The 17,583-nt window shown below is 37.7% G+C and overlaps 1 protein-coding gene across 1 annotated transcript in view; it reads right to left on the reverse strand.

Moving 5' to 3' along the window:
• The window catches only part of PIR (pirin), a 92,648-nt gene that overhangs the window by 4,894 nt on the left and 70,171 nt on the right, over nt 1–17,583 (reverse strand). Inside the window, exon 8 of the mRNA XM_080653490.1 lies at nt 9,636–9,718. Within this exon, the coding sequence (XP_080509616.1) occupies nt 9,636–9,718 (83 nt within the window). The remainder of the gene's footprint in view (nt 1–9,635; nt 9,719–17,583) is intronic.

The following is a 17,583-nucleotide window of genomic DNA, read 5'->3' on the forward strand; positions in this document are numbered from 1 at the left end:
ACAAACTGTGTGACTGACCTGGCTATGAATTGACTATGTGATTATAGGATTTGTAATTTCGCACTAACAATATAATTTTGTTCAACATAAACATAACACGTCTCTTTATTTTAAGCCAGATCTATACAGAGGAAGACCTGGCAGACCTCAGGTTTAGGTACTAAATGTTCATCTAAAATTCCATTTTAAAGTAGTATTTCCTGGTAACTACTGAAGTCTCTCAGTTGCTCCCCATCCAGATGAAATTTGTCTTCAAAGTAGGAGCACTCCAAACTCAGGTATTTTCAGGCAGAAATTAGTTCTATTTGTGCCCATTCAAAAAAATTACTCTAAGACTCTGTAACCTGAAGACATGAGCACAAGGAGTAGAATAAGCTGACCTCAGAATTTGTGTTAAGGCCATTAAGGTAACTTCAGGCACAGCCAACTGTAATTTTTAAAATGTATTTTTATTTTGTTTTCAATTAGAGTACACATTCAATATTATTTTATATCAGTTTCAGGTATACAGCTTAGTGGTTAGACAATCACATATTTTACAAAGTGCTCCCCCTGTTATTTCAAGAACCCACCTGGCACCACATATAGTTATTTGCACAGCAAAGGAAACCATCAACAAAACGAAGACAACCTAGTGAATGGGAGAACATATTCTCTAATATCCAAAAATTACAAAGAACTCAAACAAACCAACACCAAAAATCAAACAATCCAATGTAAAAAATTAGCAGAGGACCTGAATGGACACTTCTCCAAAGAGGACATACAGATGACTAATACATATATGAAAAGATACTCAACATCACTAATCGTCAGAGAAATGCATATTAAAACCACAATGAGCTCAGCCGGTGTGGCTCAGTGGTTGAGTGTTGGCCCATGAACCAGGAGGTCATGGTTTGATTCCTGGCCAGGGCATATGTCTGGGTTACGGGCTCGATCCCCAGTAGGAGGCATGCAGGAGGCAGCCGATAAATGATTCTCTCGTATTGATGTTTCTATCTGTCTCTCCATCTCCCCTCCTCTCTCTGAAATCAATAAAAATATATATATTTTTAAAACCCACAATGAAATATCACCTCACACCTGTCAGAATGGCTATCACCAATAAATCAACAAATAAATGTTGGCAAGGATGTAGTGCAAAGGGAACCGTTGTTCAGTGTTGGTGGAAATACAGAATAGTGTAGCCACTATGTAACACAGTATGGGGTTTCCTCAAAAATTAAAAATGGAACTGTCCTAAAATCCATCGATTCCACTTTTGGGTATTTATCTGAAGAAACCCAAAACACTAATTTGAAAGAATATATGCAGCAATTATGTTCATTGCAACATTATTTACAATAGCCAAGCTATGGAAGCAACCCAAGTATTCATCAATAGACGAGTAGATTAAAAAGTAGTGGTACATATATATATATATAATGGAATATTACTTGGCCATAAAAAAGAATGAAAACTTACCATTTGTGACCACATGGATGGACCTAGAGCAGGGGTGGGCAAACTTTTTGACTCGAGGGCCACAATGGGTTCTTAAACTGGACCGGAGGGCCGGAACAAAAGCATGGATGGAGTGTTTGTGTGAACTAATATAAATTCAAAGTAAAGGAGCGGAGGGGAGAGCAAGAGAACCCTCCGCTCTTTCGGCTCCGCGGGCCGGATAGAACAGCCGAACGGGCCGGATCCGGCCTGTGGGCCGTAGTTTGCCCACGGCTGACCTAAAGGGTATTATGCTAAGTGAAATAAGTCAGATCGAGAAAGATAAATATCATATGATTTCACTTATATGTGGAAGCTAAAGAACAGAATAAACAAACAAACAAAATTAAAACACTCATAGATACAGACAACAAACTGATGGTAACCAGAGGGGAGGGGGATTGGAGGAATGGGAGAAAGAGGCAAAAGGATTAAGAAGTACAAATTGGTAGTTACAAAATAGTCATGGGGATGTAAAGTACAGCATAAAGTCAATGATATTGTAATAAAAATATAATCTTTAAATGAAAGATTGTTTATCCAAATCCAAAAGTAAGATTTTATTACTTTTGATATTTATTACTATTAATGTAAAATATGCTCCAGAAATGTTTCACTAAATGAAACCTTATAAAAATATCCAAGGGATATCTACTCAAGCAAATTTATCTCCAAAAGAGTCCTATTGTGCTAAAGTCTCTAAAAGATTTTGTTTAAAATTAAGACTAGATTTTTTTCCCCTTGAAACTGAAAAAAAATGTTAATATCTAGTGTTAATGTGAGTGCAGAGAAAGATACACTTTTATTTCTCATTTGGGAGGTTTTAAATTGGTACAGGAATCCTTCCAGAGAGCACTTTCACAGTGTGGCTAAAAAACTCCCTCCACCACTGATGTCCTCTGACCCAGTAATGCCAGAGAAACCAGCAGAACCCCCACCTCACTGGTGAGAATCTACACTAATAAAAGAGAAACATGCTAATTGACCGTACCTTCACAATTCCCGCCAGCCAATCAGGAGTGAGTATGCAAATTAACCCAACAAAGATGCCGGGGGTGGGGAGGGACACTTGTGTCGTTGCCATGGTGACAACGCAGGCATTCCGCACCACCCCAGCCGCTCTGGGCCTCTGGGCAGTGTGGGAAGGCGGAAAGGCAGCTCTGGGCTGGAGCGAAAATGTGGCTCTGGCCAGAGCGAAGGCGGTGCTGGCAGCCAGGGGAAGGAAGGCCCATTCTTACACGAATCTTCATGCATCGGGCCTCTAATAATAACAATTTTAAGCCACTAGTGAGTACCTTATTTTTCTGTGTATAAGACGCCCCCATGTATAAGACACCCCCCACTTTTCCAACCCAAAATTAAGAAATCAACATTTTAAACATTTTGCTGGTTTTCCTCTTAAGGCCTTCTTCTTTCTTGGCATCTTAAGGAGTTGTTCTTCCTGTTTTCTCCACTGTCTGATCATACACTCAGTGGGAGGAGGTCCAAATTGTTTCTCTGCAGCTCCATGTCCATGCTCTTTTGCAGAGCTGATTACATTCAGTTTGAATTTTGCAGAGTAAGACGATCCTTTACCGGTATTTATCTTTTTTTTTTTTTTTGACATCTTTATGGGCTCAGAATGCTCCAGTCCCTTTTGTATCTGTGCACTCTCCACCTCTACCTCCACCTCCAATTATGGCATTAGCTGATGTCAGTAACAATAAGGCTCTTGATTGGAGGAAGCCTGTTTGACATGGTATGTCAAGCTACACATCCATGGGGCTCCCTCCTGGGCTGACTTCTGTGTCTAAGATGCCCTTTGATTTTCAATCTAAGGATTTTAGAAAAATAATAGTGTCTTATACATGGAAAAATATGGTAGTGTGCTACTCAGTAATAAATAACTGAACATTATGTATTTCTTTTGAGGTGTCTCTTAGGTTTATCTGATTTAGAATAAAACAATAAGTAAAGCCATAATTATTAGGTACTTTTTAAAAAGCCTTTAAAATTTTTAAATCTTCACCAATATTCTAATAATATAGCATAATTCTAAATATGTGATAAAATAATATGTTATATATTATATTTCTAGGTTTTTACTAATATAAAGCTCTTTAATTAGAAAGCATTATAATGTTACCGGTACCAGAAGAGTTATCACTGAAGTCAATAAAAATGAATAATGAATTCTTTAACTTTCCATGTAGTTAAAAAATTGTATTTTATGGGACTAACATTTATTTTTCCTTCTGCCTCCAACTTTAAGAAATTAAAAGTGAATTTAGGGTAGATGTTTTCTGAAAAAGTTTTAATGTACTCCCTACAATCCCAGGGCTGGTGTCATTTACTTCATCCACCCAGTTGATGATTTAATCATATCTTTATGTTTAAAATATGTTTAAGTATTCCTATGCCTGAATATATTTATACATCTTCACCTTACCTACCCATAAAACATTTTTCTGCCAAAATTTGCTGATTTGAACTCAGTTGAAAATCAAAGAGTAAGCCTAAAAAGGTTTCTGTTAATTCAAATTTTAAAAATAGATGTCATAAACCACATACACTAAAGATCAGTGCTTTAGCTCAATTCCTACTTATTCTTGCTTTATACACAATGCTAACAATCAGGATTTGTGGTTATCATATTTGTAAGAGATTTAAAGCTAGAAGACAGAAAAGTACTTGTGGATACCAATACAATAAAATAGTTTAACATCAGTTATGGAAATAAAAATACCTATATAAAACAGGCACAGAAACTTAAAAATTAGTCTAGGTCCACTTACATCATACTTTATAGCTCACTGATATGTTGATGTCCCAAGGTTATGAATAAGTGAAATTGTGCATAATAGAATCTAAGCCCACAGAAAAGGAACAGACTTCTATCTGAAATGATTTTTTTAATGCCATGTTTAAATGACTAAAAATTCAACCAAAGAAAGCACAGTTATCAAAAAAGGTTTATTCTCTAAAGACTTTGAAGCCAACCATCTGTGTCACGGATGCACTGACTTTTATTTTTTTATTTATTTATTTTTTAATATATTTTTATTGATTTTTTACAGAGAGGAAGAGAGAGGGATAGAGAGTTAGAAACATCGATGAGAGAGAAACATCGATCAGCTGCCTCCTGCACGCCCCACAATGGGGATGCGCCCGCAACCAAGGTACATGCCCTTGACTGGAATCGAACCCAGGACCCTTGAGTCCGAAGGTTGGTGCTCCATCCACTGAGCCAAACTGGTCAGGGCTGCACTGACTTTTAAAACTGCAAGTTTTTTAATTGAGAAGATGCATCTACAGTTTATACATTTTAGAATAATATTTTAAAAATTAAAGCATGAGTGGGGGGATGGGGGTAATGGGGGGATAAGGACACATATGTAATACCTTAACAATAAAGAAATTTAAAAAATAATAAAGTTTTGCTCCTTTACATATTACTCAAATCAAGTGATGACTTTCAATTTATAATTCGGACAATAAGATAAACGGACACTTGCATTTGGTCTGAAATGAAAAATTATTAAACTGCTGGGTATTGAGGCGTTCAGGGGTTTGGTTTTCATTTCAGAAATCTGAAGGATGGTCCCAGCTTCTTCTAATGACTTTTCCACGAAATTAACCTCTGAGCGGCCCCTTCTGCTCTAACCTAAACCAGATGTTTTGTGTCTTTTTCTTTTTTTTAATGTATCTTTTCTCTTTCCTTAACTAGTGAAAGCTAATAATCTTTCTGGATATTCAGTTGAGTGCTGATATAGTTAAAAGTTCCAATTTCTGTTATCTTGAAAAGTCCTGTCTATGTTGAGTGAGCTTGAGTATCATGTCAAATGATGGAAATCATGCAAAAGCAGATAATGAAAGTCCTGTTTAACACATGAGTCCCTTGTCAATCTAAGTCAATGCCTTTTTGGGGTTTGCTGAAAGACCCCATTCAAAGGTAACAGAGGCCCACTTATTGCTTCATGTATAATTACCCCAACTAAAATTCAGGATCTTTTGGGGCGCAGACCATGTCTTTTTCTCTACATGTTTTCTTTTTTATTTGCTTTTACTTTGGTGCACATTCTCAGAGTTCCTGGTTCAGACTTAGGCCCTTCTGTGTTTACTTAATAATTTATTTTTACAAATTGCTCTTGTTAGGCCATAAATCTTATTGCCAAGATATGTCTTGGGTTCCACTGATGCCAACAATAAATTAGTAAAGCCCAGATGAAGGCTCTATGATTCATTTAAAGTGGTGATAACTTCTACACTATGAGTATGTAGTCATAGTTTGTTTGATTGATTAGACTCTGGGAATGAATCTAAGGGCATGCTTTTGCTTCAAGAACATTTATTATAGTGATATATTACCTGAAAAAGTTACCAGAAAGAAACTGAGTTGTAGCATGACTTAATTGCACACAATTGTTCTTACTAGATTTCATTGTTTAAACTGCTTAGGCCAATTAAAAGACAAAACAATGAACTATTAACAGTTTTTAAAAATTAATGGCTTGTCAAAATAGAGAAAGAATCATAGATAGAGAGCATATAGACAGCTCTGGTGTAGGGGGTGTTGAGGGGTGAAGGGATTGAGCAAAAAGCAAAAAAGAGAGAGAACTCATGGACATGGACAATGTGGTGATGGTGGTAGGAAGGAAGGGCATGGGTGGAGGTGGAAGAGAACATAGAGGGGATAAATGGTGATGAAAAAATAAAATAAAATAAAAATAAATTTAAAAAATAAAAATAAATAAAAATTAATAGCTTGCTATGAATTTTTACACATAAATAAGCAAAAACGTTATCTCTAACTTTAATAGGATGCTTTGTTTTATTTTTGTCTTCCCATCTTTATTTTAATCAAATGTTAATCTGTATTAATTTAATGAATTCCCCATGAATGGTGCCAGTTAAAGAGTGCCATTACTCTCAAGTATGGTTTTGATGGCATCCCGTGAGGAATTGATTGCCTACCTTGACTAACAACAAGTAAATTTGCTAATCCATGAGGTTTAAGGCCTTCTCAATATGATACTATTATAAACATGGGGCTGCAGGTGAGATCAAAACTTTCAAATCAAACCATGTGCCCCTGATCATGGAGCCATCCTGGCAATCAGAGTACCTACCGACGGTGGGCCAAGCAGCACAGGGAGCCTTATCTCTTGAAACAGAGACTGTTCCAGGGTGAGCAGCACAGCCTAGCCTCTGTTTTAAGAATGAAAACTTACCATTTGTGACCACATGGATGGACCTAGAGGGTATTATGCTAAGTGAAATAAGTCAGACCGAGAAAGATATGATTTCACTTATACTAGCTCCCTGTGCTGCTTGGGCCCAGTTGGTACTCTGAAAAGTTAAGGCCATGTTGAAGCCATTGTTGGAGCTAGGGCTTCCTCTAAGAAGTCAAAGGGTCTGGATGAAAGACTCTTACATCTAGCATAAACCAAGCCTCCTGTAGTTACTGCCTGCCATGGAAGACTTCAGAGTAATGGTAACAAAAGACAATCTGCCTTCTGAGTGCTAGAAGGAAGCCAGGGAGTGTATCAACTCCTCGTTCTTGACCATAAATCAGTACAAATGGGATTGGGGGGAGCACTGGGAAGTCACATTTTCCTTCTTTATCTAATGCTCAGGCTAATCTAGTTCCAAGTGAAGATAACCTTGGGCTGGAGCCTGAGGGAATCAAGGTCCTTTAGTGCTTTTTGCTTGTTGTAGAAACTGTTCTATGCCCTAAACCTTAAGGCCTAAGATATGAATCCTCATTAGATAACCTGTATCTAGCACAAGTATTTGTTAAGTAAAGTGTTTAGATCAGTGAATTTTCCAGCTAGCATTGTTGGGCACCCACTATGTACTAGACCAGGGATTAGCAATCTTTTCCTCATAAAGAGCCAGAGAGTAAATATTTTAGGCTTTGCGGTATCCAGTCTCTATTGCAACCACTCAACTCTACCATTGTGGTGTGAAAGCATCCATAGACAAACAGCAATGAATGGGTGTGGCTTTAGTCCAATAAAACTTAATTTACAAAGTGGTTTGAATTTGGCCTATTGGACATAATTTACTGACCCCTATGCCAGATACAGTCAACTCTTGACAAATGTAATCACATATATTCTTTCTAACCTCATCCCCGCTCCATGCAGTTGGCATCATTATTTCATTGCAGACAAAGAAACTGAAGCTCAGAGAGGTTAAGAAACATGTCCAAAGTCACACAGCTAACAAGTGGTAAAGCCAAGATTCACACCTTCACAGCCTCTTCTTTGTTGTAATTTAAAGGGGACTTTCTACTCTTCATGAATATAAGCAACAGATGCAGATTTAAATGTTAATTTTTAAAATAAAATTTTTCATAGAAATCTTTCTAATGCCTTTATGGCTCAGACATGTGTATAGACAGCAATAATTACAGAATGCACATAACAGAGAAACCAGATGCATCCTCTAGGAGCACTGCTTATCAATACACTGCTGTTTTCACCCAATTCTTTTCTATCCTGGCTGCCTCCCATCTTTCTGGCTCCCCTCAGCATTTCTTTCTGCTGTTTCATTTCAGCTTCCAAGTACTTAACATTAACAATGTGCCCTCTGCTATATTATACAAAGAATTGAGGTTATCAAGTTAAAGAGGATAGTGCTACAAACTAATCTGCTATCAGTAGGTTCTGGCCTATGTGTAGCTTCCATGCCTCTTTCCTGCATGGGGTTGAAAGAAATAAAATTGCCATTTTTGTATGTCAAAAGTGGCAGTTTCATAAAGGTCAACCTAATAACAGAGAGCATAGACACTGAGATATGAATTTCATCTGGTGCTCATGAGTTTTTCTTCTATTTACTTCACAGTTCATGGTTACAGATGATTAAGGCAGCAGTAGACGAGCTGCCAGGAAAATGGGTTAATCCTATATAATAAAAGGCAAATATGCAAATCGACAGAACGGCAGAATGACCAGTTGCTATGACGTGCACTGACCACCAGAGGGCAGATGCTCAATGCATGAGCTGCCCCCTGGTGGTCAGTGCGCTCCCACAGGGGGAGCACCACTCAGCCAGAAGCTGGGCTGATGGCTGGCGAGCACACTAAGGATGTCCAACATCCCCCAAGGGCTCCTGGACTGTGAGAGGGTGCAGGCCTGGCTGAGGGATTCCCCCCCACCAAGTACACAAATTCCGTGCACCAGGCCTCTAGTATAGAATATTTCCTCAAATCCATTGCATTCTACAATGCCAGGGTCACAGGGCCAGAGTCAGTCAGATTGCATCTCCACCAGTTGCTTGCACAGTGAAACAGTTTTTATCCCTACTTTTCAAAATTCATCTTTTCAGGATCTTTTGCAAAATTGTCTCTTCAATCTTCTTTATTAGAATGATGCAAAGCAGTCAGATTGGCTTCATCGACACACAAGATAGTGGGTGAGTGAATCACCCAAGGGAATGAATAAACATAGGAAAGAAACTTGGTAACCTGGGGAAGGAAGCTCCTAAGACTCCTAAAATATCAGAAATTTTACTTAAAAAGAAGGGCTTTAACACAAAAGGACTATAAAATGCATCATAGGTTTCTCTCAGTTCAACATGGGGGGGACTTCTAAAGGGCTCTCTGTGAGTATGTGCACATCGATGCTTATGCTCCTGAAGGGCTGATCTATTTTCCCTTACACTAAAAATAAATCAATTGTATAAAGAAAGAGACAAGGAAGATGTGCTGTCTCCAGATTCAAATTTCTAGGGGTATACAATAGGGACATAGAATATTTTTGAAGACGAGAAATCAGTATTGATAAAACCTTAAAATAAACGAATAGAAATAACAGAAGTTAATGAAAGGGGTTGATAAACACTGGCGATTCAGGCATCTTCCTGCAAAGTAGTAGAAAGTACAAGTTAAGAAAAATTAAAGATTTAAATACTCACCTAAGGATATTTTTCCATTAATTTTCAGAGAGTGGAAGAGAGAAGGAAAAATAGAAACATCAATGTGAGAGAAACACATCGATTTGTTGCTTCCTATACAAGCCCTGACCAGGGCCCTGGCCTGGGAGGAGCCTGCAACGGCAGGCACATGCCCTTGACCAGAATCGAACCTGGGACCCTTCAGTCCGTAGGCTGATGCTCTATCCACTTAGCCATACTGGCCAGGGCAATTAAAGATTTTTAATATTTACCTTGTTCTCCACCTGGACACTGTCACCTTCCCCCAGCACTGCTGTGTGATGAGGTTCTATTTTTTGTTGTGCATCATCAGGCCCTACAAAAAAAGGTGACCCACTAAATATAATACTCATCATAGTACATTTATCATATGGATACAAATCTGGTTAACTACATAGTACTGTAAAATTCATTTAACTTCAGAAATAACAGTCTTAGGACTCTTCTTAAATCTCTTGGTTGATTAAATGTACATTATTAAAGTCTGAAACTGGCTGGTTTCCATTGTAGAAAAGAACAGGGAGGTGAATCTTACATTATGCTTCTTCCATTTACACCTTTTATGTAATCAATTAATAAGCAAAGTCCTTGACATTACATGCTAAGAAAAGTGTTTCCTTGAGTAACTTATAAGCCTCATAAGAATTAAGCATATTTAGGGAAATGAGTAAATGCTATCATCAACAAGTATTTATTGAGCACCTACAATTTCTAGTACTGAAAAAATACAAATAAATGCAAAGCAAATTCCTTGTATACAAATAATTCAAAATGTCATTGGCAGAAACAAAATAATATTCCCAAAATAATAAATAATTCAATTGAAATATAAGTTGGATAGCTAGTGAACTATGAAAAAGGCCCAGCTAAATGCTGTGGGGGGCGGGGGGGGGATCTTCAAGATGGATACATTTCTATCCCTTCGGTACTAAGACTCACAGATGAAATAACATAAATGAAATTGTGTCTGAAAGGTAACAATAAAGTGTAAGCAAAGTTCAATGAGAGAACAGAGAATGTAGGGGTTAATTCAGGTCTAAGGACCTTAGGAGTTTATTGTGGAGGAGTTATGACTTGAACAGAGCTCTACTAGAGGAACCACACAAAAGGCAAAGTTAGGATGAAGGGCATTCTAGATAAGAAGACAGACTGTGCAAAGGTAAGGCGCTGGGAATGTGTAGGGCATCTCTGGGAGAACAGTGAATCTTCTACCATTGCTGGAACATTCTTCCAGAAAGAATGATGAAAAAGTAGACTAGAAAAGTAGATGAAAAAAAGTAGATGGAAAAGTAGATCAAAGTGAGACCTGAGGGCTATGCTCATCCACATAGAATGGAGGGCCTTTGATGAAAGTGTGTGAGAGAGAGTGTGTGTATGTGTGTGTGTGTGTGTGTGTGAGAGAGAGAGAGAGAGAGAGAGAGAGAGAGAGAGAGAGAGAGAGATCTGTATCTTGGAGAAATAACTCTTGGAGCAGAGCATAGAATAAGTTGGAGGGGGTAAGATTGAAGTTAGGATAATCTATTGGGAGTTTATTGTAACAGTCTAAGTGAAAATGAATTATAGTCTAAACAGAGCGTGGACACACAAAAATAGGGGTGGATTTGAGAGGTAGAGTTGAGAAAGAACCGAAAGGATTTGGCAACAGTGGGAGAGAGAAGAATCTAATATGATTCTCACTAGGAGCAGAATAATGTAGTGACCTGAAGATTACAACAGTGCTTTGTCAAGAGAAAGCTAGAGAATGACGATGCTAAGGCAGGATAGAACAGCCATGGGAACGGACAACAGAAAGTTCTAAGTAGGGTAAGAAGCTCAGAAAGATGTCTAGGCGAATACACCTACAGGACAATAATAATCAATAAGGAAGTGCTTATTGAAATAAAAATAATAGCTGAAGGAGTTATTATATAAACAGAAACAATTTTTGAATTTTGTGAATATTGCTTGGAGTCCAAATATAGCTATATTTTCTAGAGAAATCCTCCACTTTGCTAATACTCTGTATGAAGCAACAGGGTTCATTCTGATGCACACGAACATGAAATAGGATTCTAATAGGGAAGGAGTTCTCAACCCAGAGTTAATGTGTTCCCAAGGTTCCGAAGGGGTCTGTGGATAGAATTCAGAGCAATCACGAACTGGGATGGGAGATAAATTACATCTTGGTTTTCACCAGCACCTAACTGAAATGTGACCTTTCCTTCAGTTATGAATATAGCCAACAAAGCACAGTAGTATTCACTGGACCACTGACTTTGTCTCCAGTAGAAACCACAGATGTTTTCATATCACATTACAGTGTTACAGCTATCTCAAAATACACTTTATGCTAATCACTAATTAGAATTCAGAGTAGACCGGCTGCTGGGTCATGTTATTTCAAATGCCATTAGAGAAGCACACATATAACTATATCACAAACTTGTTCTTTTAACGTTTTAATGACTTTAATGAGTTAAAAAATACGTCGTTCAGAGGGGGGGCCTTGGCAAATGTCAAAAGGGTCCACGGCACAAAAAAAGATCAAGAACTTCTGCCCCAGAGGTAGGGGTGTGCTAGTCAATGTTTAAAACTAGTTTTTGCCTCTAAGGTTTGGTGGGAGGGGAGTAAGAGACTAACCGAAGGACTTGTATGCATGCATATAAGCATAACCAATGGACACAGACAACAGGGGGCTGAGGGCATGTGCTGGGGGTGGAAGCAGTTGGGGAGAGGTCAATGGGGGGGAAAAGGAGACATGTCATACTTTAAACAATAAATAATTTAAATTAAAAAAAATAAAACTAATTTTTGAAGACAAGGGGGAGAACAAATCTGATTTGCAGTGTGTGCCAATTTATGTGGTGTAAATGCTCCCACTGTGGCCAATTTCAAGCTACCAATGTGAGGTCAGGGAAGAGGTGCACAACCAGCTCCTGCAAGCTGGAAGGAGCCAGCGCCAGCATACCACTGAAGGGTTCTTCTCCATCCAAGATTTAGGCCAACAAATGCCATGAAAGTGAATGACAGAACTCTGTTGATTTTACACTCATGCAAGGATTTGACAATAAAAGAGAGTTCTGGGAATCTAAGAATAATCTCATTTAAAATCAAGTAATATTTTTAACTGTGATATGGAGCAGCATTTTATTAAGTGTGCTTTACTGAGATTTTCTGGGAGCAAGGAATCATGTCTTTACCTTCAATTAATTCATACATAAAACCCATTACTCACATGGTCTACTCCTGGTCCCTAATCTTATCATGCAGGATGGCTCCTGATACATAGACTCAAACAATTTTACAGCCCCTTTCCCTATATTTTAATGGAGTAAATTGGCAAGAGACAGCACTCAAAAAGAATGCTGGGTTGGGATTTCTCTGCACCTCGTATCAGGGGCTTGCTTGACTATGGTGTTCATTGGTCTGTGAGAACATCTTTATTTACAAACAAAGAACTCATGTTTTCCCATGAGCTCTTATTCTAGCTTTATAAGAAATGCCATTTCTGCTTACTGTCCTTGCTGACCCAGGAGAGGAAGCACAGTGTTGATCCTGAAGAGCCCCTTTGAAATGCTCCCCTGGAAGGGAGACCTTTCTTACAGATACTGGAGTCAGGTTTCCAGGTTAATCATTCTAAGTGTACCTTACCTGCTGTATTCTTTTATGAAATATTTACAACAGGATCAAAGAAAGCAAAGACTGATTCTATCATCAGGTCATTTCTATGCTATTTAACCCATCTGGTTATCTCCTGAGAATGAAATAAGTCTCCAAGAAAATATATTTTATTGTTTCTGACTATTCTGAATTATAAATGGAGCCAAATCAGATAATAAATAGTTTCCATTGAGAAGCTTTGCCAAGAATGCTAAACCTAATAGTGCAGTTAAGGAAAATTTAACTGAAAACAATTGAATTATAAATATTTTTGTTTGCCTAAACAGTTATAAATGGGCAAAATATTTTCAAACATATTTTAAAGTTAGTGCTACATCTATAGTATGTGATTAATTGCTGTGCAGCTTTCCCCCACACGCTAGCTTTCCCTTTTTTTACTTCTCTTTGTAAGAACTGCTGTCCCATTTACTCTATTCCACGTGCTCTGGAAATTCCATCATAGATTTTGACATCATCAATTTTATACATACAGTTGTAGCCTTCTTATCTAATTCAATCAAGCTCATTAACTGAAAAAGACAAACTGTATTAAACATTTTATTTTAAATTAAAGTGTAACGGTGCCTTCATCTGGCAATTTTTTAGAAAGAAAGCCAAGGCAGGTCTGCTGATTGGATTGAAGCACTATCTTTCCTTGTAAAGCAGGTACATAATGAGCCACTGAAATCCTTCTAGATTATTCGTTTCCCCCAATCTTTTACTGTCATCTCCCTCATACTAATTCAAAACTTTTCTTTAGTCCATGTTTGCAAAGCATTTGACTTAGTTGTTCTAGAAAAACTAACTTTTCACATTATTTCATTAATTTACATCTTGTTTAATTAAACCGCATAATTGCAATTACTGGTGCAACTGGCATAAACAGACTTGTGAGCACTCATAGTAACTGTCAGATTCACTTGGATTTGGCTGGAGGGAGGGGCAGTGGGCAGGTAGCTAGGAGAGCTGATCATCCTAGTGTTCAGGCGCCTCACTCAAGGTAATCACCATGGAATGAAGCACATTAGTTAGGCCAGTTCATTTTGGGTAAGTGGAGGTCAATTCGGAGGGCTTTTAGTGTGTTTCCTCACCTTTCTTGATATCCAGGAATCGTGTCAAACTTCTTAACACTACCCAGAACCAGAAGCAAAGAATTGAGCACAAAATAAGCATGAATAATTACTTATTTAAATAAGTTTGAAACATTTTACTACCCATAAGTCAGTTAGCTGTTAATTCAATAATCACAGACAAATATTTTTTATTCCTAAATATATTTTCTAAGCCCCAACAGTACTAGTATACTTGATAATGGTCCTTCTAGGGGACTGGAATCCAGGCTGATACACTGTCCCAAGCTTCAGGGATACAGGATCTAAACTTTTCTATCCTTTTGATCTCCGTGTTAATGTGTAATGCCATTTTCACTACAGCTACAGGGAAGGGGTTCTGTGCTAGTGTATGTGGGATCTACTGGTTTTCTAACCATGTAGGTTTTTTTAAAATTTTCTTTAGATTTTTAAAATCGTATACTGCAAAGATTTCAGCTGAGGGCTGATCACAGGACTTGCCTCAGTTAAAGATTGTCAAAAATATTGCTCTCCTATACATTTTTTAAAGCTATTTAATTGCCAGCTTAGAAGGCTTGAAAAAAAACACCAATGTATCAAAAATTAAAATCACAGACAAGCATAAGACATCTCAAGTGCATACTTTTTAAAATAAAAAGTATTAATTCTACTCAACTTATTTTATTTCTGTTAACTCCTTCTTTTCTTTAGGGTGTCATTAGAAGACCATTCCATGGATTCACCATACTCACTTTGAAGTTTATAATGTTGGATGACTAACTTAGACATCCAGCATTTTCTACTGTTCAAAACTTCACCAGTCTATACTCTAAATCTACTGATGTTCATCTTTTAAGCACTTCATGCACCAATTAATATTTTAATAGTCCACCTAAATCTCCATTTTATGAAATTGCCTCAGATTATTTTCTGAGCCCAAAGTGTTGTCTATTTAATGCAGCCAGATGCACAAAGTGTGTATATATAATACCTATTTAAACAGAATAGAGGTGCTTGACATTTTGACAAGAAAAATCACTTGCTTATCAGCTCCTACCTTCTGTGGCTGGCAGGTGCCATCCTGGTTTTATAAGGAAGATAAAATTGAGGCAAAGTCAGAATGCATTTTCTGAATTCTCTCTATAGATGTCATAAATCAGTATATATTCAATAGCTATTTCTACTTTGTCATTTCTTTTTCTCTAGTGATTTGTTTTTGCCCTCTTGTTTTTCTCATTAACATCTCTGTTAGGAGGTCCACAGAACGAAAGGAAGGAGATAATATTCAAATGAGGTAATCTGGCCAGTCACTAATTGGCTAAAGTAGAGTCCCAAGAGGCCCATTTTATGAGCTGGATTCTCTCCAAGGTCCAGTTTACTCTGGACTCTAGATGCAAGTTCACTCCCATGCTATAGACTGTGACCCCATTTCCTGCCAGATGTGTTGCATTTGTGGCTCATGTTCACGAGGGGGACCAGGCCAGTGAGTAGAGATGACTTGGGAAAATATGCCTCACCTACAGAAAAACAAATCGATGTGTAATTCATTCTTCCCCCTTGAACTGTTGAGCTTTTTACCTATAAATTCTTAGACTAAAGGTCAGAAAACAAGGCTATGACTACTGATTAAAACGGGTTTTGAATTATTTGTTCATTTTCTCCCCTTTCTCCTTACAACATTTTAACCAGAATCAAATGTTACTTTTGCAGTGCCCACTAAAAGTTTTCACATTTTTAAATGGTTGAAAAATACTGAGAGTAGTACTTCATGACGTAACTTAATTTCTTCAATATGACCTTTTCTCCTATCTTTCCTTTTGATTCAAACTGGCCTCATCCAGCACCTGACTCACCTGCCTCCTTCCCCCTTTCACACCCCCTCCCTTAATCACTGAGCCCTCAGGACAATACAGTTCTGGTCAGCATCAAGCAATCTTAGGAACCAAGCCTCAGGTCTGTATATCTTGGAAACAGAATTTTAGTCAAACTAGAAATAACATCTAGGCCTCAACAGTGTTTTACTCCAGACCCAGAAAAGCAGAATGACCCCACTGACCACATCCTTAGGAAATCAGACAGAGCAACGCAATGGCTGACATCAGGACCAGCTGCAATGATCAGCTACCTCCTATCCCAGCACTGACCAATCAATAAAGACCCGGACCACAACTCCCTTATCACCATGATTAATGTTTTCCCCCTATATAACCCATCCCCTAGAAGACACGGGGAGCCAGATGTTAGCACTCTAGCTCACCTGTGCCTCCAAAATTGGCGCCATTTCCTTAAATAAACCTTTACTTTATTTGCTACAAACTCCTATTAACATCATATTGGGCTTTCATGTTTGCAGGCAAACAAACCCCTTTAGTTTAGTAATAACAACACATGAAAAATACATGAAATTCACATTTCAGTGGCCATAAATACAGTTTTATTGGAACAGCCACCCCAATTATTTCCATATTACTTGTGGCTGCTTTTATACTACAAAGACAGGAATGTAAAAATTAAGATACCTAGAAATAAACTTAACCAAGGAGGTAAAGGACCTGTACTCAGAAAATGACAGGATGCTGAAAAAAGAGCTAGAGGGAGACATAAACAAATGGAAGAATATACAGTGTTCATGGACTGGTAGAATCAACATCATTAAAATGTCCATACTACCTAAAGCAATCTATAGATTCAGTGCAATCCCCATTAAAATACCAATGGCATATTTCACAGACCTACAACAAACTCTCCAAAAATTCATGTGGAATAAAAAAAGACCCCGAATAGCCACAGCAACCTTGAAAAATAAGAACAAAGTTGGAGGAATCACAATACCAGATATTAAGCTATATTACAAAGCCACTGTTCTCAAAACTGCCTGGTATTTGCACAAGGACATATAAACCAATGGAATAGAACAGAGAACCCAGAAGTCGACCCAAGCCATTATGCTCAATTAATATTTGACAAAGGAGGCAAGAGCATACAATGGATTCAAGACAGTCTCTTCAATAAATGGTGTTGGGAAAATTGGACAGATACATGCAAAAAAATGAAACTAGACCACCAACTTACACCATACACAAAAATAAACTCAAAATGGCTAAAGGACTTAAATGTAAGCTGGGAAACCATAAAAATCTTAGAAGACTCCATAGGCAGCAAAATATCAGACATATGTTGTAGCAATATCTTTACCGATACAGCTCCTAGGGCAATGGAAACTAAGGATAAAATGAACAAATGGGACTACATCAAAATAAAAAGCTTCTGCAAAGTAAAACAAGAAAGCTTACTGCATGGGAGAACATATTTGCCAATGTTATCTTGATAAGGGTTTAATCTCCAAAATTTATAGGGTACTCATACAACTTAACAAAAGGAAGATAATCCAATCCAAAAATGGGCAAAGGACCAAAACAGACACTTTTCAAAAGAAGACATACAGAAAGCCAAGACACATATGAAAAAAATG

Source organism: Plecotus auritus (assembly GCF_963455305.1).
Source record: "Plecotus auritus genome assembly, chromosome: X".
In the NCBI taxonomy this organism is placed as follows: Eukaryota; Metazoa; Chordata; class Mammalia; order Chiroptera; family Vespertilionidae; genus Plecotus; species Plecotus auritus.